At 43.6% G+C, this 25,493-nt stretch overlaps 1 protein-coding gene across 6 annotated transcripts in view; it reads right to left on the bottom strand.

The window, feature by feature from the left end:
- Nucleotides 1-3,633: 3,633 nt before the first annotated feature.
- The window catches only part of PRKCD (protein kinase C delta), a 391,800-nt gene continuing 369,940 nt past the window's right edge, over nt 3,634-25,493 (bottom strand). For all 6 annotated transcript variants that reach the window (XM_085624544.1, XM_085624546.1, XM_085624547.1 and 3 more), the window contains 6 exons: nt 24,944-25,035; nt 23,535-23,597; nt 22,785-22,923; nt 11,788-11,976; nt 7,325-7,453; nt 3,634-4,309 (listed from right to left, as the gene is read on the bottom strand). In XM_085624544.1, coding sequence (XP_085480670.1) covers nt 4,151-4,309; nt 7,325-7,453; nt 11,788-11,976; nt 22,785-22,923; nt 23,535-23,597; nt 24,944-25,035 — 771 coding nt within the window. In that variant the 3' untranslated portion in view covers nt 3,634-4,150. The remainder of the gene's footprint in view (nt 4,310-7,324; nt 7,454-11,787; nt 11,977-22,784; nt 22,924-23,534; nt 23,598-24,943; nt 25,036-25,493) is intronic.

Below are 25,493 nucleotides of genomic sequence, written 5' to 3'. Positions count from 1 at the left end.
GGAGTTTATGTACCTCACAAAGTATGTGACTGCCCGCCGTTATGGTGAGGGCAAACGTCCTGGTGGCACTCTGGCCTGCCTCCTTCACCCTCCCCGAGAGCGGGGCTGCATTACCAGACCACACCTTGCTGTCGGTTACCAGGTCACAGCGAATGAACATGTTCTACAGGAGCTTGTAAATCAATATATACTACAGACATTGACCCCGATGATACAACACTTCTGGCTCACCACTGGCCAATCTCAATTTCTGTCTGAACCTTTCATTTCAGATGAACTCGCCAAAGCCAGGACTTCCTGGAAGGATCCAAATCCCCTGGACTGGATGGCCTTGCAGGAGCATTTGTTCATAAAGCGTTCAAAGAAATCAATACCCCCACCTCCTGGAGGTCTACGCCGAGGCCTTAGATAAGGGATCGCCCCCCCACCCATAATAGAAGTGACGATTTCCCTGCTTTTAAAACCCAACAAAGACCTGGCCTATGCATTTCCTATAGGCCCTTATCCCCACTCATTTTGGACAACAAAATCCTGGCCAAAGCAATGGCTAACAGACTCTCACTGCTGCTGGCAGGGATCATATCCCCCATCCAAACAGGGTTTATGCCCCATAGATCCACATCATTAAACCTTCTTACTGTCTTTTCGGTGCTGAACAGAATCTCTTCAGAGACACCATCTATGGTTGCCCTTCTCGATGCAGAAAAGGCTTTCGATTCTTTGGACTGGACCTTTCTCTATACCACACTGCGAAGGCTCTGCATCCCTCCACAATTCATAGCTATAGCCTCCCTTCTGTATTTCACACCCACTGCCCGCATAAGGGTTAACAGTTCTTTATCCGACCCCGTTAACTGTGATGAGAGGCACCAGACAGGGATGCCCACTCTCACCGCGGTTATTCATTATCACAAAGGACCCATTAGTCCACCACTTACAAGAGAAACACTTAGACCATGGCCTCTATTTCAGTTCAGGTCTGCTACTTATCTCAATGTAAGCTGATGACATTCTGCTGTTCGTCAACAACACCTCGGATAATTTGGCCCCTCTCATTCGTGAGATAAACAGTTTTGGTGCCCTGTCGGGCCTGAATATCAACTGGATGAAATTTGAGCTATTCCCTCTTACCAACATAACTTCCCCACTGTGAGTACCCTCTCACATGGTGCACCGAATAAACCAAATACTTAGGCATAACCCTATATAGAAGTAGAGAGCATATCCTTCAACTCCAATATGGCCCCGTCATCAACAAACTAACCGAGCAGATTGAGCATTGGATATGCCTCCCCTTGTCCATGGCAAGCCGGATTGCTATTATAAAAATGGTCGCCCTCCCCCGTTTTATTTATCTGTTTCCAAATGTTCCTATACCCTTATCCGCTTCTTTCTTTACAACCCTTCATGGGTTGTGGAGTCATCTGTTCTGGTCTCAGGCCATGAGTAGCTTGGGGTACCCTTGTTCTGCCGTACAAATATGGTGCTTTTACGGTTCCAGATTTTTATATTTACATCCTAGTTGCACAACCACAGTTTGCTCACCATTGCTATCACCCTGATGCCCGCTTACCATACACTAAGCCGGAGCACGACTTGGCAGACCCTTCTCCGCTGGCAGCCCTGCTACCTCAGGGCCTCAAACCTGATCTATCAGACATACAAACTCTCTCTACAACGACCTGGGCCCCCCAGAAACTTAGCGGGGTACTGAGATAGAACTTCCTATATTAGCCAGCTTTGCCTCTGTGCCCTAACTCTTGGCTTCCGCTAACCCATGACGGCAGAGTCAGACAACTCTGAGTGCAGGACCTTGGCCACCCTCTCACAGACGGAGACTGGGCATATTGTTGCACACAAACCAAACTAGTATCTCCCAACCACCGCCATAAACTGCTCCATTCCAGATTACTCGACTGAACATACACTGCACCAGATGACCTAGCCCAAATAGACCCATCCAGATCATCTTTCTGCCGCAAATACAAGACATCAAATGCTGAATCCTCACACATGACATGAACGTGCCCAGTTATTGCTGCATACTGGACAGTGGTCTTCGAGATCCAATCACACATAACTTCACTGACTCGCTCCCTTCCTTTTCCTTCATGGCTCTCCTGGGCAATGTCTCTTCTCTCCCGAAAAATCTCTGCCTCTTCTCAGACATTGCTTTGCTGTTAGCAAAGAAAGAGATCGTCCTTCGTTGGGGCAATGCACTTCGCTCCACTACAGAGTCACGGCTCAAGTGCATGGCATACTGTGATCTGACCAGTGAAGTCTGCGTCACATTACAACCCCCCCCACTCCTCCAGACCCAAAGACGTTTGGCAACCTCTCGTACTTACTTTCTGACTCTTGCTCCAGACTCTCCAAATACAACCCTCATACACTTGCTGACACTGCTTCGCGTTGCACTATCAGTCAAGGCACTAATGACTGAAGCTTACCCCTCCCTTCTACTATCCTTTCTCAATGGTCCTGCTCCAATCGTTATTGATTTCCTAAGAAAATCGAGTGGTTAACGCTGCATAAAATGTGAAATCTACAATGTCATTTTTATTTTTTGGCACTTACTGTTATAGGCAAACTTCTGAGCTATGAAAGAATTCCAAATAATGATATATAGACCTATGTAACATCTGGTCTGTTCATTCTCTCTGTGTATACTTTTGAAAACAATAAAGTTTGGGGAAAATAAGGTTGGAAACCCCATCTTTGACTGAGAAAGTTAATGATTCGGGCTCAAAGGACAATATCCTGCCTCTGAGCCAAGGAAGAATAGAGGGTGTCAACTGCTGACAATTTAGGAGAATTTAGCTATCTGGAGGTCTCAGGAACTCTAGGCAGAACAAAGGACAACTTTAACATTACATGTTGTGACTTGAAGATGCCAGGGAGGGCTTTAACTATTCATTCCTAGGACCCTCAAATACTGCCAGGCTCCAGTCACAATATCTGAGAGAATCAGTTCTGATCCTGACAGGTGGTAGGAGATACCCTCTAAATAGGGAGTAAAAAGTAAGTCTGGTCACAAGGGATGGAGGCCAAAAGATGTTTTTGAAGGGTTGTGTACTTTTATCCCAGAGTTACTGACATACATCCATTTCAAAATAGGCGACAATTGCATGTAATGTGTTTTTTTTTTTTTTTTTTTACAGTCTCACAAACTTGTTCTCAAAACAAATATTTTATCAACATAAAATAACTGGAGACCCACTCAAGTGGAAATGCCCCATGTACATTAATTATCTCCATTGGCATGCCTTTTAGATAGTTTCTTTGCTGAATGTCAAATATCAGTGACTTCCATTGCAACGTCATCTAGAAGAATACACAACTTAAAATCAACATTATATTTCAAATGCCCAGCAACAAAGTTGGATCTATTTTACCATTTGGATAATGTTTTGATTTATTGCTTGCACACAAGCAGTTCACAATCACAATAAGGTTGTGGGATGCGTGAAGAAGGAACTTAGTAGTATTTCTTTATTCCTCATATTTAGGTCCCAAACCATTTACTTTTTAAAATAGCCACTTACTGTTGTTCTATTCCTGCGTGCATTGCAAAGCTCATGGTTCCTCTTTTGGCACAACAAAAACTGAAGCAAAGGATCAAAATACAATCAATTTGAGGAAAGGAATATATTATTTTATTGCAAACACACATAAAAAGTACCCCAGTTGCCAGAGACAAAAAAAAATCCCGCAGCGCAAATAGAATTTTCAAATATGTTTCTTTTGAAGCATTACATACAGCATTTATATGTTTTATATAGCATCTTACATTCAAGTAACCAGACAGAAGATCTACAGGTTTCCACTACTGGCGCGAGTAATAACATACATACACATGATTTCCAAACAGACCATAAAAACCCAACCATGCTAGAAAAAGTGCCTTTTGCTGGTACACAGAAAATCAGCAGTTAGAAGAAATGACCATCACAAATATTGTAAAGAACTAGGGGCGGACGAGGATTTCTACATACACAATGTCAAATGTAATCCAAACCCATGGGTTGGAGACATATCGTACAAGTACAAGGAATGCAATCATTGATGCATGATCTCTAAACTCCCAGCTGCATACAGTTACAATGCATCTCCACAGAAGACATGTTCATCTTGTAAGGGTGCATCAAGATCATTTCTCTAGCAGTCGTTCCATTTTGGGGTTAATAAAAGAGAATCCGTGAAAAGCAGACTGGTCCATGGAGTCGATTAGGTTTTTATCGCTGTAGGACAGACGTGGCTTTTCACTCAAGAACTCGCGATCAAAATTGTTGTAGTCTCCAGGAGATTTCTACATTGAAAAGAAGAGAACTATTAATTTTAGTACTGGGCTTTCAAAGTATTATACTACATAAATTAACCAACAATTATCAAATTTACTGTGTTGATGCAATGTGACAGAGCAAGCAGACAACCAAATAATTGACTCAACTATATACATCATCTTGGCCAATATACATGATATCAAAAGAAGTTGGTCACCATAATACAAATTGGTACTAGACCACAGGGATACTGTCTGTCCTGTGAGCAAAGAAATCCAAAACAAAGGTAAATATCACAACAGTCAGAAGGAACACAAACGGTTATATCCATAAGAAGGAAAAGATGACTATCACGAATCCTAACAGGGAATCGCGGGAAGTCTTGGAACCTCTATAAACTAAAAGGACATTAACCACAGCAAAGGAAGAAACCGTTGACACACAACAAGTTTTCTCCAACTCTTGCCCAGCAATAACCTCCACAGGTCTATTGGAGCCCCATCTCTTTCATTGCCTCAAAGGTACGAAGGTGAAATCCTGTGTTATTTGAAACTCCTAAAGAAATAACAAAATATTGCACAGACAATGTGCAATACTCCGCATTCTTAATTTTTCTAGGATGCCCACATTTCAGAGTGTTTGCTGTGTGTGGAGGATCTGCAAGCAGATCTCGTTCGTCTGTAACTATGATCTTCCCTGGTTATAATCTGTGCGAAAAAACTCTGTGAGACTAACACAATGGTACAACATTCCTTAATGGAACCCAATCGCCAAATAACTTAAAAGCACATCTGTAGGAAAATCTGGACAAAAGTACTTTTTTTTCTTCAAATTTCCCAACAGTTGAGCTGGTATTATCCATCTAAATGTCGCCAACCTGATTGCAGTTCTCAACTACTCAAAGGAGACTTTTTTTACCTGCAACTCTCTACCTTCACAATTTACCATCTTCCCAATTCACAATAACTCCTAAATATCAGATGCATGCAGAATGTTTACAATGAGTATAGTAGTAAGTTTGAACTGGTGCAAAAACAACAAATCATAGCCAATTAATTTGCATCATTTCTTATGTGTGTGGAGCTAATGCTATTTGCACAAAGATAACCATGGCAGGTACTAATGTCACATTTTTGCTTTGTTGAAGTAATCCTACAGAGAGCGAGGAAAATACATTTTCTCCGTTTTTCAAATGTTTAAAATTGATCTATTTTTGAGGCAAAATCAGCTTAATTTTAAATGCGTAAGCTGATAAATCGCTTCCTCCTCGCTAAAGGGCTGTCATAAGCTTGAATTTCCCAGATAAACTCTCAAATATACAAATAAAATTATGATACACAAAAAGCTTTGTTATTTACGTTTATAAATAACTTGTAAATAACTTCACAATCTATATTGTTTGGTCCTGTAGCATAAATATTTCCTCTAATACTTACAGTAGCACATTTTCCGCTCTGCTTGCTATTACACAAATTGCAAAATGCTGTGAAACAATGTTGGCCTGATTTTTGCTCCAGTGCCAACGTTCTGTAATACAGCCCCAGGTATACACATGCATTGCTAACAGGTGTTATAATTTAGACACATATTTGCCATGGGTCTTACTTGCAAGGTATGAACAGAAATAGCTGAACATCACAAGTTTTTCTAACCATATATATTTTGAGAGTGTATGTAGTAACAATTGTCCTAGATAATAATTTTTTCCATTTACATATGACTTTTCTCAGAGATGTCTATGCAGCAACCAGTAATGGACACGTAGCCCTGGAAAATGTTTTCATACCAGCTCAAATCTTGCTTCTAAAGCTGGACCAAATGATTCAATTTGCAACATATTTTTCCAAGAGTTTAGCTCCAAAATATCGAGTAGGGAATATTGTGGGACCTTAAGATCATAAAGCAAACACAAGGAGATGATGGACGGAGTGCTGAAACTTTTCAAAAACTCACCCCCAGTCACAGATCTGGGTTGAATCCATCATTATTATTTAGCTCACTTGGCCACCCCAGTTCAGACCCAGCTATATGCAAATCAGTTTTGACCCTGTGCCTCATGGCAACAGTCCAGCCCAAACTGCCAAGCCAGGTCCTCGCTGGACCAGAAACAGGCATCCTGGGACCGGTTTCGGGATAACACCACATATCAGCCAGGTTAGCTTGAATCCAGTGGCTAAGTGAGCAAGGGACCCACGTCTGGGCATACCCTACCAACTTAGGGTGAACAAAGAAAACACAAGGAGATGATGGACGGAGCGCTGACACTTTTCAGACACTCACCCCCAGTCACAGATCTGGGTTGAATCCATCATTATTCTTTAGCTCATTTTGCCACCCCAGTTGAGACCCAGCTATATGCAGATCAGTTTTGACTCTGTGCCTCATGGGAACAGTCCAGCCCAAACTGCCAAGCTAGGTCCTCCTTGGACCGGGAACAAGCATCTTGGGACCGGTTTCGAGGTAACACCCCTCATCAGCCAGGCTAGCTTGAATCCAGTGGCAAAGTGAGCATGGGACCAACTTCTGGCCATACCCTGCCAATTTAAGGAGAACAAAGCAAACCCAGATCTGTGACTGGGGGTGAGTGTCTGAAAAGTTTCAGCGCTCCATCCATCATCTCCTTGTGTTTACCTTAAGATCACAGACAGAATAGTGAGGGCAAAAGTATGTATAGATTTCCTATATCTAACTCCACATATGTACCATGACAAAATACATTTTCAAGGTACAGTGGAGTTAAGAATAGTAAACGTATACCTCTTTTATATGCACTTACCATTTAATATTTTGTCGATATTATGATACCATGATATTCCTATGCTCGATATTCAGTGATAAAATCTTTTCAAGCATTATGGCTACAAAACAGCCTTCGGTGTTAAAGGCAGTTTTTGAAGACCAACCCATTTATGTGCCTAATGGAAAAATATATTCAGTATTACAAAGCAGTAGAGCTATGCAGTGTTCTGCTACATGCTACACTTTATAAATTTTTCCACCAGATAATTTGACTACCATCTTGGTGGTTAACGTCTACTTACCACTTTTGGCTTAAATGGAGGGTCCACTTCCCTTTTCTCCAATGCGGTCCAGTTGATTGTTTTGAAGAATGGATGCAATTTGATATTCCCAGTAATCCCTAATCTTTTCAAAGGATCCCTTTCAAAGAGCTAAGAAAAGGAAACAATTTCAGAAAAATTATAACTACAGCATTTATAAAGTAGAAGGCAGAATGCTGCACACCACTGTAGGATAGCAGTGGAAAGTAGCGTGAAGGTCATCATGAGACACCTACATGGTCTAAAGCATTCAAAAGACAATTTAGTGTATAATAGCAAACAGGTGTAACTGAATAAAGTAAAGGATTAGAAGAAAAATACTTTTAAACTGAACAATTGCTCGCACTTGCAAAGTTTTAAGCATATAGATAATTTGTTATAGAGCCCAACCTAAAGTGATCATCTTCAGGTTGTTGGACAGGAGATGTAAATACTTTTCTCTAAAAACATCATGGACCAAGGGCAGATTTTGAGACCTTCACTTAATGACAGCAAGGCTATGTGAGTCACAAACTCTAAATGGGGAGAAGAGATACAAGATCACTCGTGCATTGGCAGATTTTGTTCCGTAAATGGTGGTGTGAATCAAAAGAAAACACTTTGAACTTGACTCTGGCCTAAACTGGAACAGAAAGGTGACTACTTTGGAAATATCAAATGGGACACCATTCAGTCCAGCAATCAGTCTAACATCTGCATTTTGGACCTGGTGGAAGCAATCATGGCAGTGACAGGGTACTACGGGTTCTCCCAAATAGGGCAGTGGTTTTCTCACTCGCCTCCAACTAAACCTGATCATCATACTTTTAGCCCTTCAGAAAATTAATTACTCTTGATTGAACAGATGGCACCTCATCTAGACCTTTCTTCCTCTAATATTTGCAGAATCAGATCTGAATAGTTGCCTCGTTTGACTGCAGTATTCCTCTGGAACTCTTACAGTGCACTGCTGTGTTCAATGGGCCTCCAACCCTGTATTAGTAACCATTTCAGTAGTATTCACAAACAGATTATTTCCTGTTTATATTATTTGGGCAGGATCATGCAAATTTTACTGAATGTTCATTTTTGCCATGTTATGGAACTTTACAACAATCGCAATACAAAAATATTCGCAGGTCTCAAACTAGTCACTCGGCAAATAAGCATTCTGTCTTTGTGACCCAAGAATGACGCACAGGGTCCTATACCTACAGGAAGGCAAATCCAAAGTTGAAGTGTGCATGTTCACTACTCTTCCTACTCGCACTTCCATTTAAAAACAACGAAGTAATGAAATGTTTTTTTCCTATTCTTCTTATAACTTTTCAACAATAACCAACAACAAATATTAATTTAGTTTGCTGCAGGCACTTCTTATTGTGAATTTATACACCTTTTTCTGAAATAGGTGAACTGCTCACCGAGACTATTTAATCAGCCATCACACAATTTCAACAGTGCTAGATGTTATCTAAAAGGAGTGCTTAGTAAGGTATAGTAACTTGTGTACGATACCGTCATGCAGCTGGTTGTATCTTACCATATTCACAGATATGTATTGCTGATGGCTTTGTGGTCCCAGAAACACTTTTCACTGATTCACAAAATCATTTAAGATTATGGGGCGTAGTACTGCTGCAGTACTCTTAAGTACTCTTACATGCCTTTGTCAATCAGCCCCGAAATGTCCACCTCCCTATTAGTTATAGTGCCAAGAGAGAACAGTCCTCTCGATTTATGCTGAGTATATATGAATATTCCCAGAATGGGGAACACTTTAAACGAGCCACATCTTTTAGCCAATCAACATTATTATAAGTTTTCAAAGTTTTAAATGTTTCAGTGAGCATTTAAAAAAAGATTTTTACAGTTAAAAAGACCTACTTACTAAATTACATTAAACCTTTTAAGCAGTAAACCGTATAATGTTTTTAAATACAATATTTCTAACTTCGTGTCACATGCTTGAAGGAATCTGATAACCGCAGCACAAACATCTAGAGTTTACCTGAGATGAGGATATTTTGGTCATCAGTTAATTACATTACGTTAAATTGCTTTTAGAAATGTACAGGAAGTATTTTGGGTACTCTCAATTGATGTGAATTTGATGGCTTTGACTTCACAACTAACAAGTACAGGATTACAGTTTTTTTAGAGAAATATGACAGGCAGCCTTCTATGGTTACAGATCAACTTTACAGTCTTACACAAACTATTTAACTAAAGATGGGACGATTTCTCAAAGTTTTTTATTTTTTTTTAAATTACTTATGTACATTCTTAAACCTACTTTTTTCTAAAAAACAAAAAAAAACATCTCACAGATATTCAAAGGCTGTAGACTGAATGGGGGCCCCATGAGGTGGTGGAGGCCTCCTTCCCCGCATGGTCTGCGTTACGTCCTGCTATTATGTTCCCTGCACAATTTTTGGTGTGAGCATTTGTTAGCTATTGATCTCCTCGTAGGAAAAACCACAAGAGTTGTAGATCTGCAGTTTCACAGACTAAGCATGGTCTTCGAGAGAGGCACCACAACAAGGCTTTATTGTGAGACCAAGTTCGCATCATTAGAAAACATTCAGAAAGTGAAATGAGATTAGGCAATAGCAGAACACAGCTCAGCAAAACAATGCAACAGTTGATTGTCCCCTATGTCTATTCATTGACAGCAGTGATATACAAATTCCTTTCAGCTTGTCCCTGCCAAAGGGAAACTTCTTTTTTTATTGTTTACCTCTGGCTGAATGGTCATCAAATTAATTAGACTTGCAGTACCCTTGAAAGAAATGCCTGAATGCCCATCTTGTGACGTACCAGGCTGTCTGTCAGAGGGAAGTGAGGCGTAATATTCTTCATAGGTCTGATTCAACCTATACACACATGATTAACTTTTCACAGTTGTTGATGATTTTTGTACAGGATGATGAAGATATGTTTTTAATAGATGTAGACTGTTCATCATTCACTAGTTTGAACAGATCTTAACTTGTTCCAAACAAGAATTATCAACGTTCAGGGAGAACATTTCACTGTCCATGTCAAAAGAGAGGACTTCAATATTTGAGCAATTAATCAGATTTGATATATTAACTAAGATGCCAGCGGATTGTGTTTTGAAAAGATATAACCGTGGAAGAGATGATAAAAGATGTGAAAGGTTACACCCTTGATTTGAGTACTTGCATTTGAATTGCTCTTGTTCTTCTCACACCACCCATGCTATATGAACATCACTCCACTCTTATCTATTTGTAGTACAATTGGATTTTCAAGATGGATGCTTTCAAGTATATCCCTTCCAGCTTCTTCCAAAAATGTGAATGGTTTACTGCAGAAATGCTACTTTAGTTGCAACCTGGTTTTGGTCATTGTATCCGTAAAGACAGTCAGTTTTCCCACATTTTTTAGATGATCCGGAGCTTAATTGACCTGATACATATTTATTCTGCATGAAATCCCAACACCTCTTTTCTTCCTGAAATTCTTTTCTATAGATTTGCTTTTCACCGCAGTTCACCAACATCAGAAAAGGGCTCTGAAAACGCATGGGAATATAGTCTACACTATAAAAAGCTGTGTAAATAGACAAGCACTAAGGCAATGATGCTGCTCTGGCTGAGCCTCAAGGTAGAGGTCATCCAAAATAGGCAAAGTAGCCAATTGTGCACCTTTGTTTGGACATAGATCCTGTATGCTCTGCAAATGTTAACATAAAAAGCCACATCTGGAATATTTGCTTTCCAAGAGTTGTATAGGTTAGCACAAGAAGATCATAAGTGTGAGAAAGAGGCAAATTTTACCTTTCAACTATGACATCAGATCCAAACAATCAAGGATAGTTACCCACGTGAAGATTTCAGTCCGGATAGTTTTAGTCTGCTGAACCAAAAGGAACCAGTTTCTACCAATGTGATCAATGTTCACAAGTACAGGGGGTTTACCAAAAGGGACCAGTTCCTACCTATGTGATCCATATTCCTTATATAGGGGGCTCACCATTTATTTTGATTACTACACTGACTTACACATTACCCATATTGAAAAGTTGCAATCGTACAAAATCCAATTATGCTGTATAGTCTGTTAAGTTAAGTGCTTTCTAAATAATAATACATACACCAAAACACGCCAAACCCTGATTGGGTCCTCAGGAGTCTGTATTGTCCTTGCACTGGAAATGTGTGGGCATTCATAGGAATTGAGGAAGCATTGTTATTCTTGAGGCCATTTCCTCCAGTGTGGTTTCATTGGTTTGGAAATTGAATGCGTTTTTGTGGTGCTGTTCGTTCACTTTTATAGGTGTTATCTAAGGAGTTCACCTAGAAAATCTTCGCCAAAATAAAGTTGCGTTCCCCAATTGAAAGCTGCAGTTACAAAGACAACAAAAAACTGCAATTCTTAAGACATCACTACCATTTGTAAAAAGCACACATTGGGAAGAGTTTATACAGTGGTCTTACCTTTTCCAATATATCTTTTGATTCTTTGGTGATCCACCGTGGGTAATGAGGAGTGTCCAAGCGTATCGACTCAAATAGCTCATCCTCATCATCACCATGAAAAGGGGATTGTCCAATAAGCATTTCATACAGCAAGACACCAAATGACCACCAGTCAACAGAAAATGTATACTTCAAGCCTTGCAGGATCTATTGATTGAAGGAAAACAGACAAGAGGTTGGGCAATTAACTATGAAACGTATACATCATGAATATGCAGAAAGCAATTCCAAACTCAAGGTGAAGCATTTCTGTTCCTGATATTTCGTAGAGTTAGCCACTAAAAGTAAACAGAATTTATAACATTTCTAGCTTGACAACAGGAGCTTTTACTGAGTTGTTGCTCTTTTTAACCACATTTTATCACCAGTGTCTCGATCATGCTGTATACCATATATCAAAACTCACAAACCGCAGTAATATATTCTGAATCTCTTCAGACAGAATCAATTGCTTTAACTAGGTAAATTAAACAATCACTCGCTTGCAGATCCACAGTATACTGCCGATAGTGTGCAAGAAAGAGTGGAACTGAACAACAGAAGGGCTATTTTCACACATTCATTAGGGATATCACTTAAACGAACATCTGTCTGTGGTTGGGGGACAGAGTGAGAACATAACATTCTGTGTTTCAGTTGTAACACAATCCAAGGTATGTTGAATATCCTCTTGCAGTTCTGCCATTAGTGGTCATACGAACGTCATGTGTAACTGTACCAGGAAGACAAAGACATGGCCACCAAACTGACAAACTCGTCCCTCCAGATTAATTCCCCTTACAAATGTGGTGGTATAATACAATGAACTGAGCATCTACAACAGAAATCTGTGGATTGTTTAATACTTAAGGTGAATGGAACGATTCTCCACCGTGGTGGAACATGCTCATTGACTAGGTTATTCTTCCCTGCACACCCGATCAGAAGATCCCCCCATTCCATTCTTTAAAAAAAACAAAACACTTTTTATTAATCACCACAACAAAAAGCACAGCAAGACAAGCCATCAATTGTATTTATCATCATGGTATCTCTCCCCTCGATATTTGGTAAGTCTTGCATTCTCACATCTCGGTGACGTAGCTCTACCGTAGGGGATATACATATTTCACCCCTGTGCATATTCAGCCCACTTACGGTCCCATTTTTTAGGGCATCCTGTGTTCAAAAACATCTTTTTCCACAATCATGGCTCTATCCATTTCAGAAACCCATCCTGTGATTGTTAGTGGTTCCCCACTCCCCATTTTTGTGCGATGTTTCACTTCACGAGGGCCCATCCTAGTGAAATCCATGATTTCTCAGTTTGGGTAAGGTTTGTGGCCTCCCATATGTTTAGTAGGCACAAATTCGGAGTGGCGTTTAGTTTTTCCCCCCTGCCATCTCCATCTGCTCTGTGACTGCTTTCTAATACGTTTGGGCAGCTGGACATTTCCTCATTATGTGAAAGAAAGTTCCCCCCTGGTGGCATTGCCTAAGGCAATACGTGTCGGCCCTCCTACCCATCTTGACTAGTACTTCTGCAGCCAGTGGCGTAACAAAAGTTGAGGGGGCCCCCCCTGCCACGCACAGAGGGGTCCCCGCTCTGGATTTAATCTGAGCTATTGGGCCGGAGTACTGTGCTGAGGGGGCCCCCTGCAGCTCGGGGCCCCCCGCGCCGCGGGGGCCTGTGTTACGCCCCTGCCTGCGGCAAGGTAGACACGGTGTATAGTTTTAAGTTGAACTAGCTCCAGTATCATGGGGAAGGCTATTTCCCTGGGGGGAGGCTAAAGCGTCTCACCAATCGTCGTCCTCTAACTCGTCTAGGTCCACCTCCCATTGCTGCCACAGGCGTGTTAACAAGTCAGGACGGTTATTGATCAGTTTTTTGTTCATTAAGGATATGGCCTTCTTGGTCATGGGGTCTCGTATTAGTCTTTCTTCCAGAGGGCATGCTTCCGGGAGTGAGCCGCACTCTGGTATCGCTGTTTTGAGAGCATGGCTGATTTGTAGTTATCTGAATGTTTCGGATTATGCAAGGTCATATTTCTTCTGTAGATCTGGAAATGTGGCCAACCCTATTGTGTTCCACATGTCCCCCACCGTTGACAGGCCTATCGGATCCCATTTATCGAACCTGGGGAAGTGCACAATCGGCCCAACTGTTCGGATTCCCAGAGTGGAGTTGCACGTGTGATTTTGTTATGCCAGTTTTTTATTGACCAGGTACCAGACTTCAATTGTGGGGGCTGTAGGCCCAGTTAGGCCCAGTTTTTTGAGGTTCATGTATAGTGCTCTGTGGTACCCTCCCTGTCCCATAAGCCACCAATCTGTGTGGAGACTTGGGTCAACCCGAGAACCGTGGGCCCAGCGGTTAACTACCATGAGTTGGGAAGCCCAATAATATGACTAGAGGTCAGGTAATGAGATTCCACCGTCATACCATCCCGCCGTAAAATTTTGCATCGCTATGCGCGGTGCCCGTCCGTCCCACAGCAGGGTACGCAGAGCGCTGTTAATATTTGAGAAGTAGGAGTCTGTGACCCTGTAGGGAGTGTTTGGCAGAGCGTAGAGGAAGCGGGGCCATGCTAACATTTTGAAGAGAGCCGCGTGCCCCAGGAGAGTCAGTGGTAGGGCACACCGGTGTTTTACATCGGTGCAGATGCGCAGCAGGGGCCCTAGCACATTGGTTTCATAGAAGCAGGCTGGATCTGTTGTTATGTACACTCCTAGATAACAGAATCCCCGTTGCCACGGGGATGTCATTCTTTTGGTGTGTATGACTGAGAACCATGTAATGGGAATAGTGGGACTTATACCAGTTTATTGTGTACCCTTAGTGGTTGCTGAATATACGGAAAATGTGTAGGATGCAGTGAATGGTAGATGCGGGGGAAAGCCATATATAACAATAGATCGTCCGCATAGAGCGGAATTCTGCCCTCGTGATTTTCGGTCCATTTGAGTCCACGTATCAGAGGGTCTCCCCTCACCGAGATCGCCAATGGTTCGAATACCAAAACAAAGCTAGGGGCAACAAGGGGCACCCTTGCCGAGTTCCTCCCCCCAGCTGAAATTATCTTGATGTGTGTCGGTTCACCATGATTTGCGCTGTCGGGCAAGTGTATAGCAATTTAATCCATTTTATGAAATTGGGCCCAAAGCCCATTCTTTCGCGGACGACAAACATATATGCTCACTCAATGGTGTCAAAGGCCATTTGGCATCAAGGGACAGATGGGCTACATCTTTTCTTATTGTGTCTTCCCTACCCAGCACCCCGTGCAGGCGTCATAAATTCAAGGCAGTGTTCCGGCCAGGCATGAAGCCTGACTGGTCCGGGTGTATCAGATCTGTTATCAGTGGGATGAGTCTATTGGCCAATAGTTTTGCGAGTATTTTAGCCTCTGCAGTGAGGATAGAAATGGGCCCATATGCCTTGCAATTGTTGGCTGGTTTGCCCTGCTTGTGTATAACCACAATTGTGGCTAACCGGATCTCATCTGACAATAGTCCTTTCTCGTAACTTTCTAAATACATCTGGCAGAGGTGGGCTGTCAGCTTGGTGGCAGAAGACTTGAAAAACTCAATTGGGAGCCCGTTGGGTCCCATGGCCCTACCCGAGCGTATGTATCGAATAGCGTGTTGTATTTCTTCCGCTGTGGGTTCCCCTTCGAGGGAGTCTCTCTTCAGGTGAGAGGCAGTTGACTTTGATAGTGGAGAGGCAGTCCCATGCAGCAAGTGGTGTGACTGCCGCCACCGACGTGTATACCGATTCGAAGTAAGTAGCAAATGTTTGTGCTACATCCCGTGGATCGGTTATGTCTTCCCCCTTGGGACCTTGTAGTGGGTGTACTAACCTTGATGCCTGCTCCCGCCTCACCAACCAGGCCAATAGTTTACCCGTTCTCTCCCCATGTTCATATATTTTGAGATGGATTGACTTTTGCCTCGCCTTGGCCGCCTCTGTAAGGAGCTGCCTGTAATCTAGTGTCTTGGCCGCTAGTAATTGCTGAGCAGCATGGTCGGGGGACTGGGCCAGGGCTTTTTCCCCTATCAGGCTCTCTTCTTCAAGTTGGTCTATATGTTTTGTTACTTCCTTCTTATGCACTACCATCAGGGCCAGGGCTCTTCACTGAATGACTGCCCGAATGTCCCCCATAGAATTTGGGACAAAGTTACCGAACCAACATTTTCCTTAAAATATAGGTCTGAGTCTTTTAATAGTTCTGCCTTGATGTGTGGTATTTTTAATATCCACAGATTTATCGTCAGGGTCTTACGTCTAGGTTGGGGACACACTGCCCCATTCCATTCTTGATGGCCAAGCATGTAGTGTTCATTTATGCCAGCATCGGAAGGAGATGATACAACCATCATGATTAGCTGAAACTTAAAACAGTATTGCTATTCTCATTAAAAAGCGCTGACGTAATCACTTGTTACCCATTGCCCATCAGAGTAGACATAGCGTCCAGCACCGGGACCAGCTGAGCAGAGCAGGGTGGCGGGTTGAAGCAGCGCGAGAGGCACCAGCGCTACCCGGCCCTGCCCCCTCCCACGGGCACTTGAAAAACACCTCGCGCCTCACGCCTCCCGGGAGATGCAGCGTCCAGCACCGGGACCAGCTGAGCAGAGCAGGGCGGCGGGTTGAAGCAGTGCGAGAGGCACCAGTGCTACCCGGCCCCACCCCCTCCCACCGGGCACTTGAAAAACGCTTCGCAGGAGATGCAGCGCCCAGCACCGGGACCAGCTGAGCAGGGCAGGGCGGCGGGTTGAAGCAGCGCGAGAGGCACCAGCACTACCTGCCCCCGCCCCCTCCCACCGGGCACTTGAAAAACACCTCGCGCCTCCCGCTTCACGGGAGACGCAGCGTCCAGCACCGGGACCAGCTGAGCAGAGCAGGGTGGCGGGTTGAAGCAGCGCGAGAGGCACCAGCGCTACCCGGCCCGCCCCCTCCCACCGGGCACTTGAAAAACACTTTGCGCCTCCCGCTTTGCGGGAGATGCAGCGTCCAGCACCGGGACCAGCTGAGCAGAGCAGGGCGGCGGGTTGAAGCAGCGCGAGAGGCACCAGCACTACCCGGCCTCGCCCCCTCCCACCGGGCACTTGAAAAACACCTCGCGCCTCCCGCTTCGTGGGAGACGCAGCGTCCAGCACCGGGACCAGCTGAGCAGGGCGGCGGGTTGAAGCACCGCGAGAGGCACCAGCGCTACCCGGTCCCGCCCCCTCCTACGGATATTGGCAGCAGCCTTCTCCGGCCCGCGGGACACGCGCGGGTAGCGCCGGGCAAAGGGCGGGCCGTCTACGGCCGTCAGAGGCCGAAAGAGGTCGGGCCGGGCCACCCCCCCAAGGTGTCGCTATGGGTAAGCGCAAGCAAGCAGTTAATGGGGAGGAGGAGGGGAAGAAAAAGAAAGCGAAGGTTGCCAGAAAATCGTAAAGTATAATCTCCTATCTGTCCACCGCAGTAGGGGTTCTAACTAAAGAAATTGCAAATGCAGAGCAGGAACTAGGTCTGGTACTTCCCTCTGTACCTCACGAATCTACTGACGGTGTGGTAGTGCCTAGTATACCCCTGGAGCCCGTGGTGGTTGTGTCGAACCCACCCATCGTGAGTGACTCTGTTAACTTTACCCAGGATGGCACTGTTCAATTGGGGCCACACGTCCATGCTAATGTGGGGCCTGTAAGGGTCTGTAAGAAGAAGATTGCCAAAAGGTCTAAATCCCCAAAAGCTTCGAAGACTACTGAGGGTCAAATAGGGAACTTCTCGGTGGAATTACTGGACAAATTATTTACCTCACGTATAGAGCCGCTACTTGTGGGCATTGCTAAAGATATTGTCGAGACTTTGAACGCTTGTGTTGCTGACCTGCTTAAAAAATGCTCCAAAATTATTGCCGCCATCAATGACTTTAGCTCACAACAAAAGGGGGATAGTCAGGCTAAGCATAGCTAACAAAGACCAGAGGGGGGCATGGGAGTGCCTTTTGGGCTAACAAATCATCTAAGTCCCCGGGTGAATTGTAGTACCCTAGGTGGGTTGCAGAGCGTGGGCCAATCTCCTTATGTCGTGCAGCCGCCATTAGGCAGGCATACCTCTGGTAACATGCCACGTGCGGCTAGCCATGATGTAGCCCAGCCCTCGGGTCGCAGTGTGAGGCAGGCAAGGGGTTGTTCGGTTACCCTTGACCATCCACCGGAAGCGGCCCCGCTGGTGGCTGTATTTGTAGGGGTCCCACCGCTCGGTGTGGGAGTGATGGAATCAACCTAGGATTTGTTGAGGGAGTCCAAATCATGGTGCACTGCCTCCAGTTGTGGGGGCCTGGACATATCTTCTAATATCATCATGGCGAGAAGGGTGGGGTGGATTGGGCGGAGGCCCAAGCGGCACGCAGGTGACTACGTAATAGTCTACTTTAACAGCCCTGATATAGCAGACAGACTGTTTTGGGATGGGTCAGAGGTAGCGCAAATAGGACTTAGACCAGTCCCCCTAGGGTATTTCTATCCTCCACCAGCTCAATTGTCATGTGGTATACATAGTCATTTTGAAGCTGCCCCCGTTGTAAAAAATATTCCTCCCCTACCCCCCTGGCCACAATCTATCTGCCAACAGCAAACCACAGTGGGGAGTCAAAGTTCTGGGGAGATTTTAAGGTCTGGAGACTGGCAGCTACCCACCAATGTTCCTTTGCCCCACCCCACTAACCCGATTTTGAATAATCGCTATTCCCCACTGTCTAATTTGGAGACAAATGATTGACTGACAGTGTCGGACCAGCCACTCGTACCCAGTTACGCTAACCCTGTTGTAGGAGCTATCTGTAAATTAATTAGCTGGAATGTTGCTGGGATTAGATCTAAGAGAGCGGATGCAATTTGGCTTGATTTTTTTAGGTAAACACGATATTATTGCCATGCAGGAATCATGGGACCCCTTAAGCACCTTCTGTATGGATGGCTATTCTAGCTTTGCGGTACCGGCTGTCACGGGTGGGGCGGGACGAGCGAAAGGGGGTCTAATACTTCTTTTTGCATTACACTTGAAGGGCACATTTACTCGACTGGTCTCTGGTTCGAATAATTTTCTCTGTGTTGAATGGTCCGTCTCCCACTTTTTGAGCATTCTACTGATCAACTTTTATAATTCTAGAGACTGTGTCGATTTTAATCAACATGTGGCCGCTCTGCAATGTTTTATTTTAGAATATAGTCAAAAACAAAACACTGGTTTCGAGATCGTCCTCATGGGCGATTTTAATGTTCATCCCTGTGATGCTGAGTGTCATGCTAGGGCCCAGGAGGCTCATGAGGGGCCAATAGGTGCTGCAGCCTCCCATTTTGAGCACTCCAAGCATGGGGAGGCTCTAGAGGAATTTCTTGCCATTACCAATATCTAAGAGTCCAATCTTATAGAGGTTGGGGGCAGGGTTGTCACATATAAAGGCTCTATTTCAGGGACAGTGATAGATTATATTTTTATGTCCACTGGCGCCCTAGCGAGGGCCAGAGCTTACAAAGCCGTCCCGTCCGCTCTTAGTGACCACAATACGGTGTACTTGGAGCTGGCCGAGAGCACGGGAGACGTGTGCCATGTTTACCATAGTGATCCTCCCCTGATCACGAAAGATCAGGGTCGTAGGATCAAATGGGCTAAGGTCGTCCCCGCAACCTTTTTGGAGCATCTCTGTGCAAAAATTGATGGGCCTTGGGCCACTTGCCTTAATGATAATTCACCCGCAGCGGAGTTAATCAGCGCCTTCGAGGCAATCTGTTTACAGATCTCTAGGGACCTGACTTCCACCAATACCCGTAGATGTAGCAATACTTTAAAAAGGTTTTGATGGAAAGGGTCTTGCTCCAGGTGCTGAAAAGTAGCCCCAGGGACAAGGCGGCAATTGCAGTAGCTAGAGGGGCTTACAAAGAGGCTATTGCCTTACGGAAAAAGGTGATAAAATCGGAGGCCTGGGATAATCTATCAATCGACGTCCTACGGGACAGCGGAAAGTTTTGGGCAACAATTAATCACCCATTCTTTTCGGGCATTGAGGGCACAGAGCTGGATTGTGTGATCCCGGATGACCAATGGTTTGACCGTTTTAGTAATATGTATGGTGCGGGTGGTTTAAATCCCCCAAGCAGTAGTATTTCCCTCGAACCCCATTCTCCGCCTCACTTATCCTTTGACATTTTGGATGTGGAGAGAGCCATAAAGGAATCCTCTAGAAACAAGGTGCCGGACCCCGACGGCGTACCGGTGGATTTATACGGCTCATCCCCCAAACTGTGGGCAAGGATCTTAACAAATGTTTTTAATGCTGTCCCAGGTAACAGGTTTCCTGCATCATGGGCTACTGCGGTCATTATAGCAATTTTTAAAAAGGGTCAGCGTCGAGACCCCTCTTGCTACAGACCCATTTCCCTGTTAGACTCGGCAGTGAAGATCTTGGGCAGGGTCTTACTCCATAAACTTAGGGTTGTTTTAGACAGTCGGGGTGTTTTGTCTAATTTGCGATATGGGTTTAGAGAGAATAGGGGGACCCTGGATCAATGCTTAAATCTTCAGCTTTTAATTAGTAAATATACGGTGGCGAAGGACGGGTCCCTTTTTATGGCTTTTATGGACCTGTCCTCAGCTTTTCATTTAGTCAATCGGTCGAAGTTATGGCATATCTTGCTGGAAATAGGCATTGACCCCCCCTAGTGAGTTTTTTGGCAGCACTTCATCAGGACCTTTCCGCCTCTGTAAGGGTCACGCAGGATGGAAAATGCACGAAGCATTTTAGGTCAGAGAGGGGGGTGAGGCAAGGGTGTATCCTGGCCCCACTCCTCTTTACCATCTATATTAATGGCCTGGAAAAGTCCCTGGGGAACCTGAGGGCGGACGTACCGCGTGTAGGAGACTCGGTTATACCGGTTCTTCTGTACGCGGACAATGCGGTTCTGTTGGGTCGCACTGGCGTGGTGCTTCAGAGACTGTTGGATGCGTTTGGCGCCTTTATGGACGCTTTAGACCTTAAGGTGAATATAAAGAAATCCCATTTTATGGTAGTGGGGATACAGTGCAAAAAACCTAAATCTAGGTCCTTTTTCTGTAATGGTGAAAAGATCGAGAGTAAAGGCCTTTTGCTATCTGGGGGTCCTCTTTGATGAGAGAGGCACCTGGGACCCGCAAATTAAGCTTAAAAGTAACTCGGCAGCTAGGTCCACTTCAGCGCTGATGAGCTTTGCCAAAAGACTAGGGGCACGGCCGATGGAGGCCCTGCTGAAAGTTTATACCTCGAAATGCCTGGCTATTGCCACATATGGCGCCGCATTGTGGGGCTATGTCGCCCAGGATATGATCCAAGTGGTAGAAAACAGATTTCTGAGACATTTGCTCTCAGTCCCTCAATCTACCCCTACTTTTTCTATTCACTCGGAGGTTGGCCTGGGATATGTTACTGACAAACTGAAGATGGCCCCTTTACTGTGCTGGGTGAAAACCTGGTTAAATCAGGAAATCACTCTCAATCATATGATCCTTAATGACATCCTAGCTATGGACAATGTTAAAAGAATACCCTGGCTGGAGTACGTTAGAGCAGCGTTCTCCTGTCTTGGGCGCCCTGAGCTTTTCTCATCCCCATTACATATTGTAAAGGCAGACGTAGCGTGGATTAAGCAGTCCTTTACAGATAGGGCAAAATTGGATCGGGAAGAGAGGGAACTCACAAAACCGAGTGTTAGAGCGCATTACATGCTTCTCTTATCTCCCTCACTGGAACCCTATTTAAGTATTGTCTCTAATCCACACCATAGATTTCTACTGCTCAGATTTAGATTTAACCTGATCCATTACTCATTAGGCTTTTATCCGTCCTGGGGTACACCTGAATGCAGCAGGCCGTGCCAATGTGATAATTTTTCATATCAAGATACATTGCACTTCATCATATTTTGCGAGTTTTATTCTGCTAGCCGAAAAAAATATTTATTTCCGATTCTGAAGGAAGCCGGTTTTTTACAAGTTAGACCTGCTTTGTTATTTCTTCAGCAGCTGAGCAGTACCCGCATTGTGTTTAGCGTGGCAAATTTCTTGGTGGCAGCCGTGCGCTGCAAACCAAAAATTCTACACCAGTTTGTGTAATCCTGACTGACTTTTTAACGATCGTTCTTCGGCATGGTATTTTTAACTTTGAAGATATGTTTTTAATATTGATGGTATACATTATGATTTTTTGATTGCATTATATATTGTATGAAATCTGTCCTTTTTATGATTTTAATTAATCGAATAAAGTGTTTTTGATGATAATGATGATGAGTAGACGTAGAGCTACAGGAGCTGGCTCAGGATGTACAAAGCTCTTTTACAGTTGTAAAATCTGCAATCCACAGAATCACATGGTTTGTGACCGCAAAATAACTTTTTAAAGTGCAAAAATGCTTTCATGAACAGTGGCAAGGGCAAATAGGAGGGGGCGTTAAAGCAGTGTCACTCTCCTGCAAATCTCACCGGATGGTCACGCAGCGACTGCAGTCAAAAACATCGTTCAGTTACTAAAACCCAAACTGGGAAATTAATTAATGTGCAAAGAGGAAGCTGCCCTGGGGTGTTTTGTTATTTCTTTAGCCCCTTCATATGGCAATGCTGTGGAGTTTAGGTTGCCGTTAAGGTGGGTGAGAAATGTGGAGTTATACCTTTTTCAGATTTAAGATAATCGAGCATCTGTGGCAAGGTTGGGTACTGGAACTGAATAAAGACAAAGCTGTCTTACAAGGTCTAAAAAACACAATCTGCCCAAACACAAACTGTATAGAATAATATTTTTTTCAGGAGTCGTTAGATCATTTAAAAATGATTTGCTTTGAGATATTACAATTTCAAAACTGGAGAGAAAATCCACAGATGATGTGCTTTTACTCTCCTACTTAAGGAATTATTTACACAGGGCTCAGCACATAGCATTCATTCAGACATCGACTCTCACCTCTGGTGCTATGTAGTCTGGTGTACCGCAAAAGGTAGTGGCCTTGTTGTCCACGGACACGTTCTCCTTGCACATCCCAAAATCAGCGATTTTGATATGACCGTCTCTGTCAAGCATCACGTTGTCCAGTTTTAGGTCCCTGTGCACATAAAAAGAGACCACTTTAAGTTGACCAGTACCATCCATTCACTGGTAGTGTTACACACCATAGAAAAATCAACCTTACTTTATAATCTATGCACTGCCTATTTTATGCATTTAAAACATTATTAGCACCCTCTGAGAAGACTAAAAATACTGGCTCTAGCTACTGTTTGCATATATTCTATGCTCAGTGCAAGTGTGAAGCAGAAACACAGCACACACAGGGACACCTAACCTTTTTTGTCTCCTTGGGTTGGGTGAGGTTAGGGTGCAAAAGCCTAATTTCTCACAATCCATTACTTGGCACCAGTGGTTAGTTGCTTTTCTCTTCATTATGTTCCCTTTCCTTTGAAACATAACTGTGGGACAGGCAATTAACACGGTGATGCTTGATGCAGAGGGCATCCTCCACTGTTAACGCACTGAGCAGCGGGTAACAAAATGTAAACAATATCATAAATAAATAAATAACGCGGCACCTGCGCATGGGTTTGGTGAGTGGAGTACACAGCACACATTCTGCACATGCACGCAATTCTTACTTGCAGATTGATACAACTAATTGCAACTTTCACAGTATCAAAAAAATTAAATAAAAAAACATACCTGTAAATTATGCCTTTCGAGTGCAGAAATTGTAACCCACAAACTATTTCAGCAGCATAAAACCTACAAAAATAAATAGGTATATATCACAAGTGAAAAGAATAGAAATCTGGGCTGCTAAATCATCAATGCTGATCAATAAGGCATCAACTCTCAATGTATATATCACGATTCTATTAATACTTAATGATGTAATAAAAAAAACTTGGCAGTTGCAATCAGGCACTTGAAATCACTAAAGCCTCCACACTTTTCATTGACGTCTAAGCAGAAATAAAATGCAATTGATAAAAACAACTGAGCAACACATTTGGTGTGTGTGCGATACTGAAACCTACAAGGTACAATTGTAAGCCTTAGCCAAGGTTCATTGCCTTTTGTGTTTGAGAAAGACCACGTTAGCACTGGTTTTCACTCGGGATCAATTTCTGCACTGCTTTCTACTATTTAGTTGTCAGTGGCCTTAAAACAGAGGCCCACTGAAGGGGCGAGCTCAGCATTTAGGTAGAGGTATGTGATTAGGTATCAGCATTGCCCAAACCTATCAAGAAGGCATGTGTTGTACAGGAGGCTGAGAGAGTGCCATCGAGAGTGCCATACGCCTGATACTACCATGAGAACGCCCTCACTGCAGCACCAAAAAAGACCTTCCAGCAGACAATGGTCCTGAGAAAGTGTGACTCATGGTGTCTCTGATTGGGTCAGTGGATTTCCCAGAGAGATTCCTGAGAGCACTCCAAACAGTACAGTTGACTCATTCTCCTCTAAAAATGACAAGCTCTGAGAGAGGTTTGCAGCAGGAGAACGGTGTTAGACGTTCAAATTATTCTAAAAAAGTAAGCCATCAAGATGTAAAGTCCACACCAGACATTGGGGTACCGCCTTTCACATCCACTGTGTCATGTGAATATTGGTTGATCATTCTCAATGCATGACTGCTTTTATTCTTCTGTAGGTCAACAAGTGCAGACAAACATTTACCCTCCAATGGGCAAAGTCTTTCTTCTGATTCTAACATGGAGTTTGATTATATAACTGTTAGTCCATGGCATAGTTTGTTGTGGAGAATGCGTGTAGTGTGAGAATATATACGCAGCCTGCAAGTCAAGTGGACAATGCCACACAGAGGAAGGCTGGGTGAACAGATGTCCGTGTAGTAATCCTGTGAGTCACTCTGGTCACTGATGAGGCCTTTGGGAGGCTGCTACACTTGACTTCACAAGCTTCCAATCCCTACTATTGAGTTTTTCTTAAAAGCCATTTCTTGCCGTTTAGTCTTTGCGATATCGCTGCATCCAGAATATTTTAATTTGAACATTACAATGTAATGTATTAGGTAACATTGCAGTGCAATTTCTTTTAATTTTTATTATTAATAATACCAAGAACAATGATAATTAACAACTTACGTTGCCCTAAAGAGATCAAATCGTCCTTTGTCTTGTATGTGGAACATCAGATCTCCCCCGTTTAGAAATTCCATCACAAAGAACAGATGGTCCTATTCACGTGCAGAGGAACGAAAGGAAAGTCAGAACAGTCATGAGTGAGTAAACAACCCAGTCTGTCACACTCCTGCAGGTAAAGGTAACCACACAGTTTGTACCAATTCTGCAGGAAAAGGTGGAAGAAGTAGGAGCTAAAAGAGATGTTGTAGGATATTCTGTAAGGAGGCCAAAGTATCAAAGTGGTACATTCAAGTAAATAACTAATGTCCAAAGCCACAGGTGTCATCCACTGACTGATAACCATTTGTATAAACATATAGACGTATAGGTACACTCCCCCTCACCTTTAAAAAAATGTTGAAAAAGGAAAATCTGAATACAAAGAAAACAAAGGTAAAGGTCAGGCGCTTGAGCAATGTCCTCCAAACACATTTTATATCCAATGAGCAACTTTCTTAGTTTTGAAGGGAACTACACATTTAAAGCATTTCTCTAAGGAGATATTAAGAGA

The sequence above is a fragment of the Triturus cristatus genome, chromosome 9 (assembly GCF_964204655.1).
Source record: "Triturus cristatus chromosome 9, aTriCri1.1, whole genome shotgun sequence".
Lineage (NCBI taxonomy): Eukaryota > Metazoa > Chordata > Amphibia > Caudata > Salamandridae > Triturus > Triturus cristatus.
The sequence above is the reverse complement of the archived record's forward strand: the minus strand, read 5'-3'. Positions and strand labels throughout refer to the sequence as shown.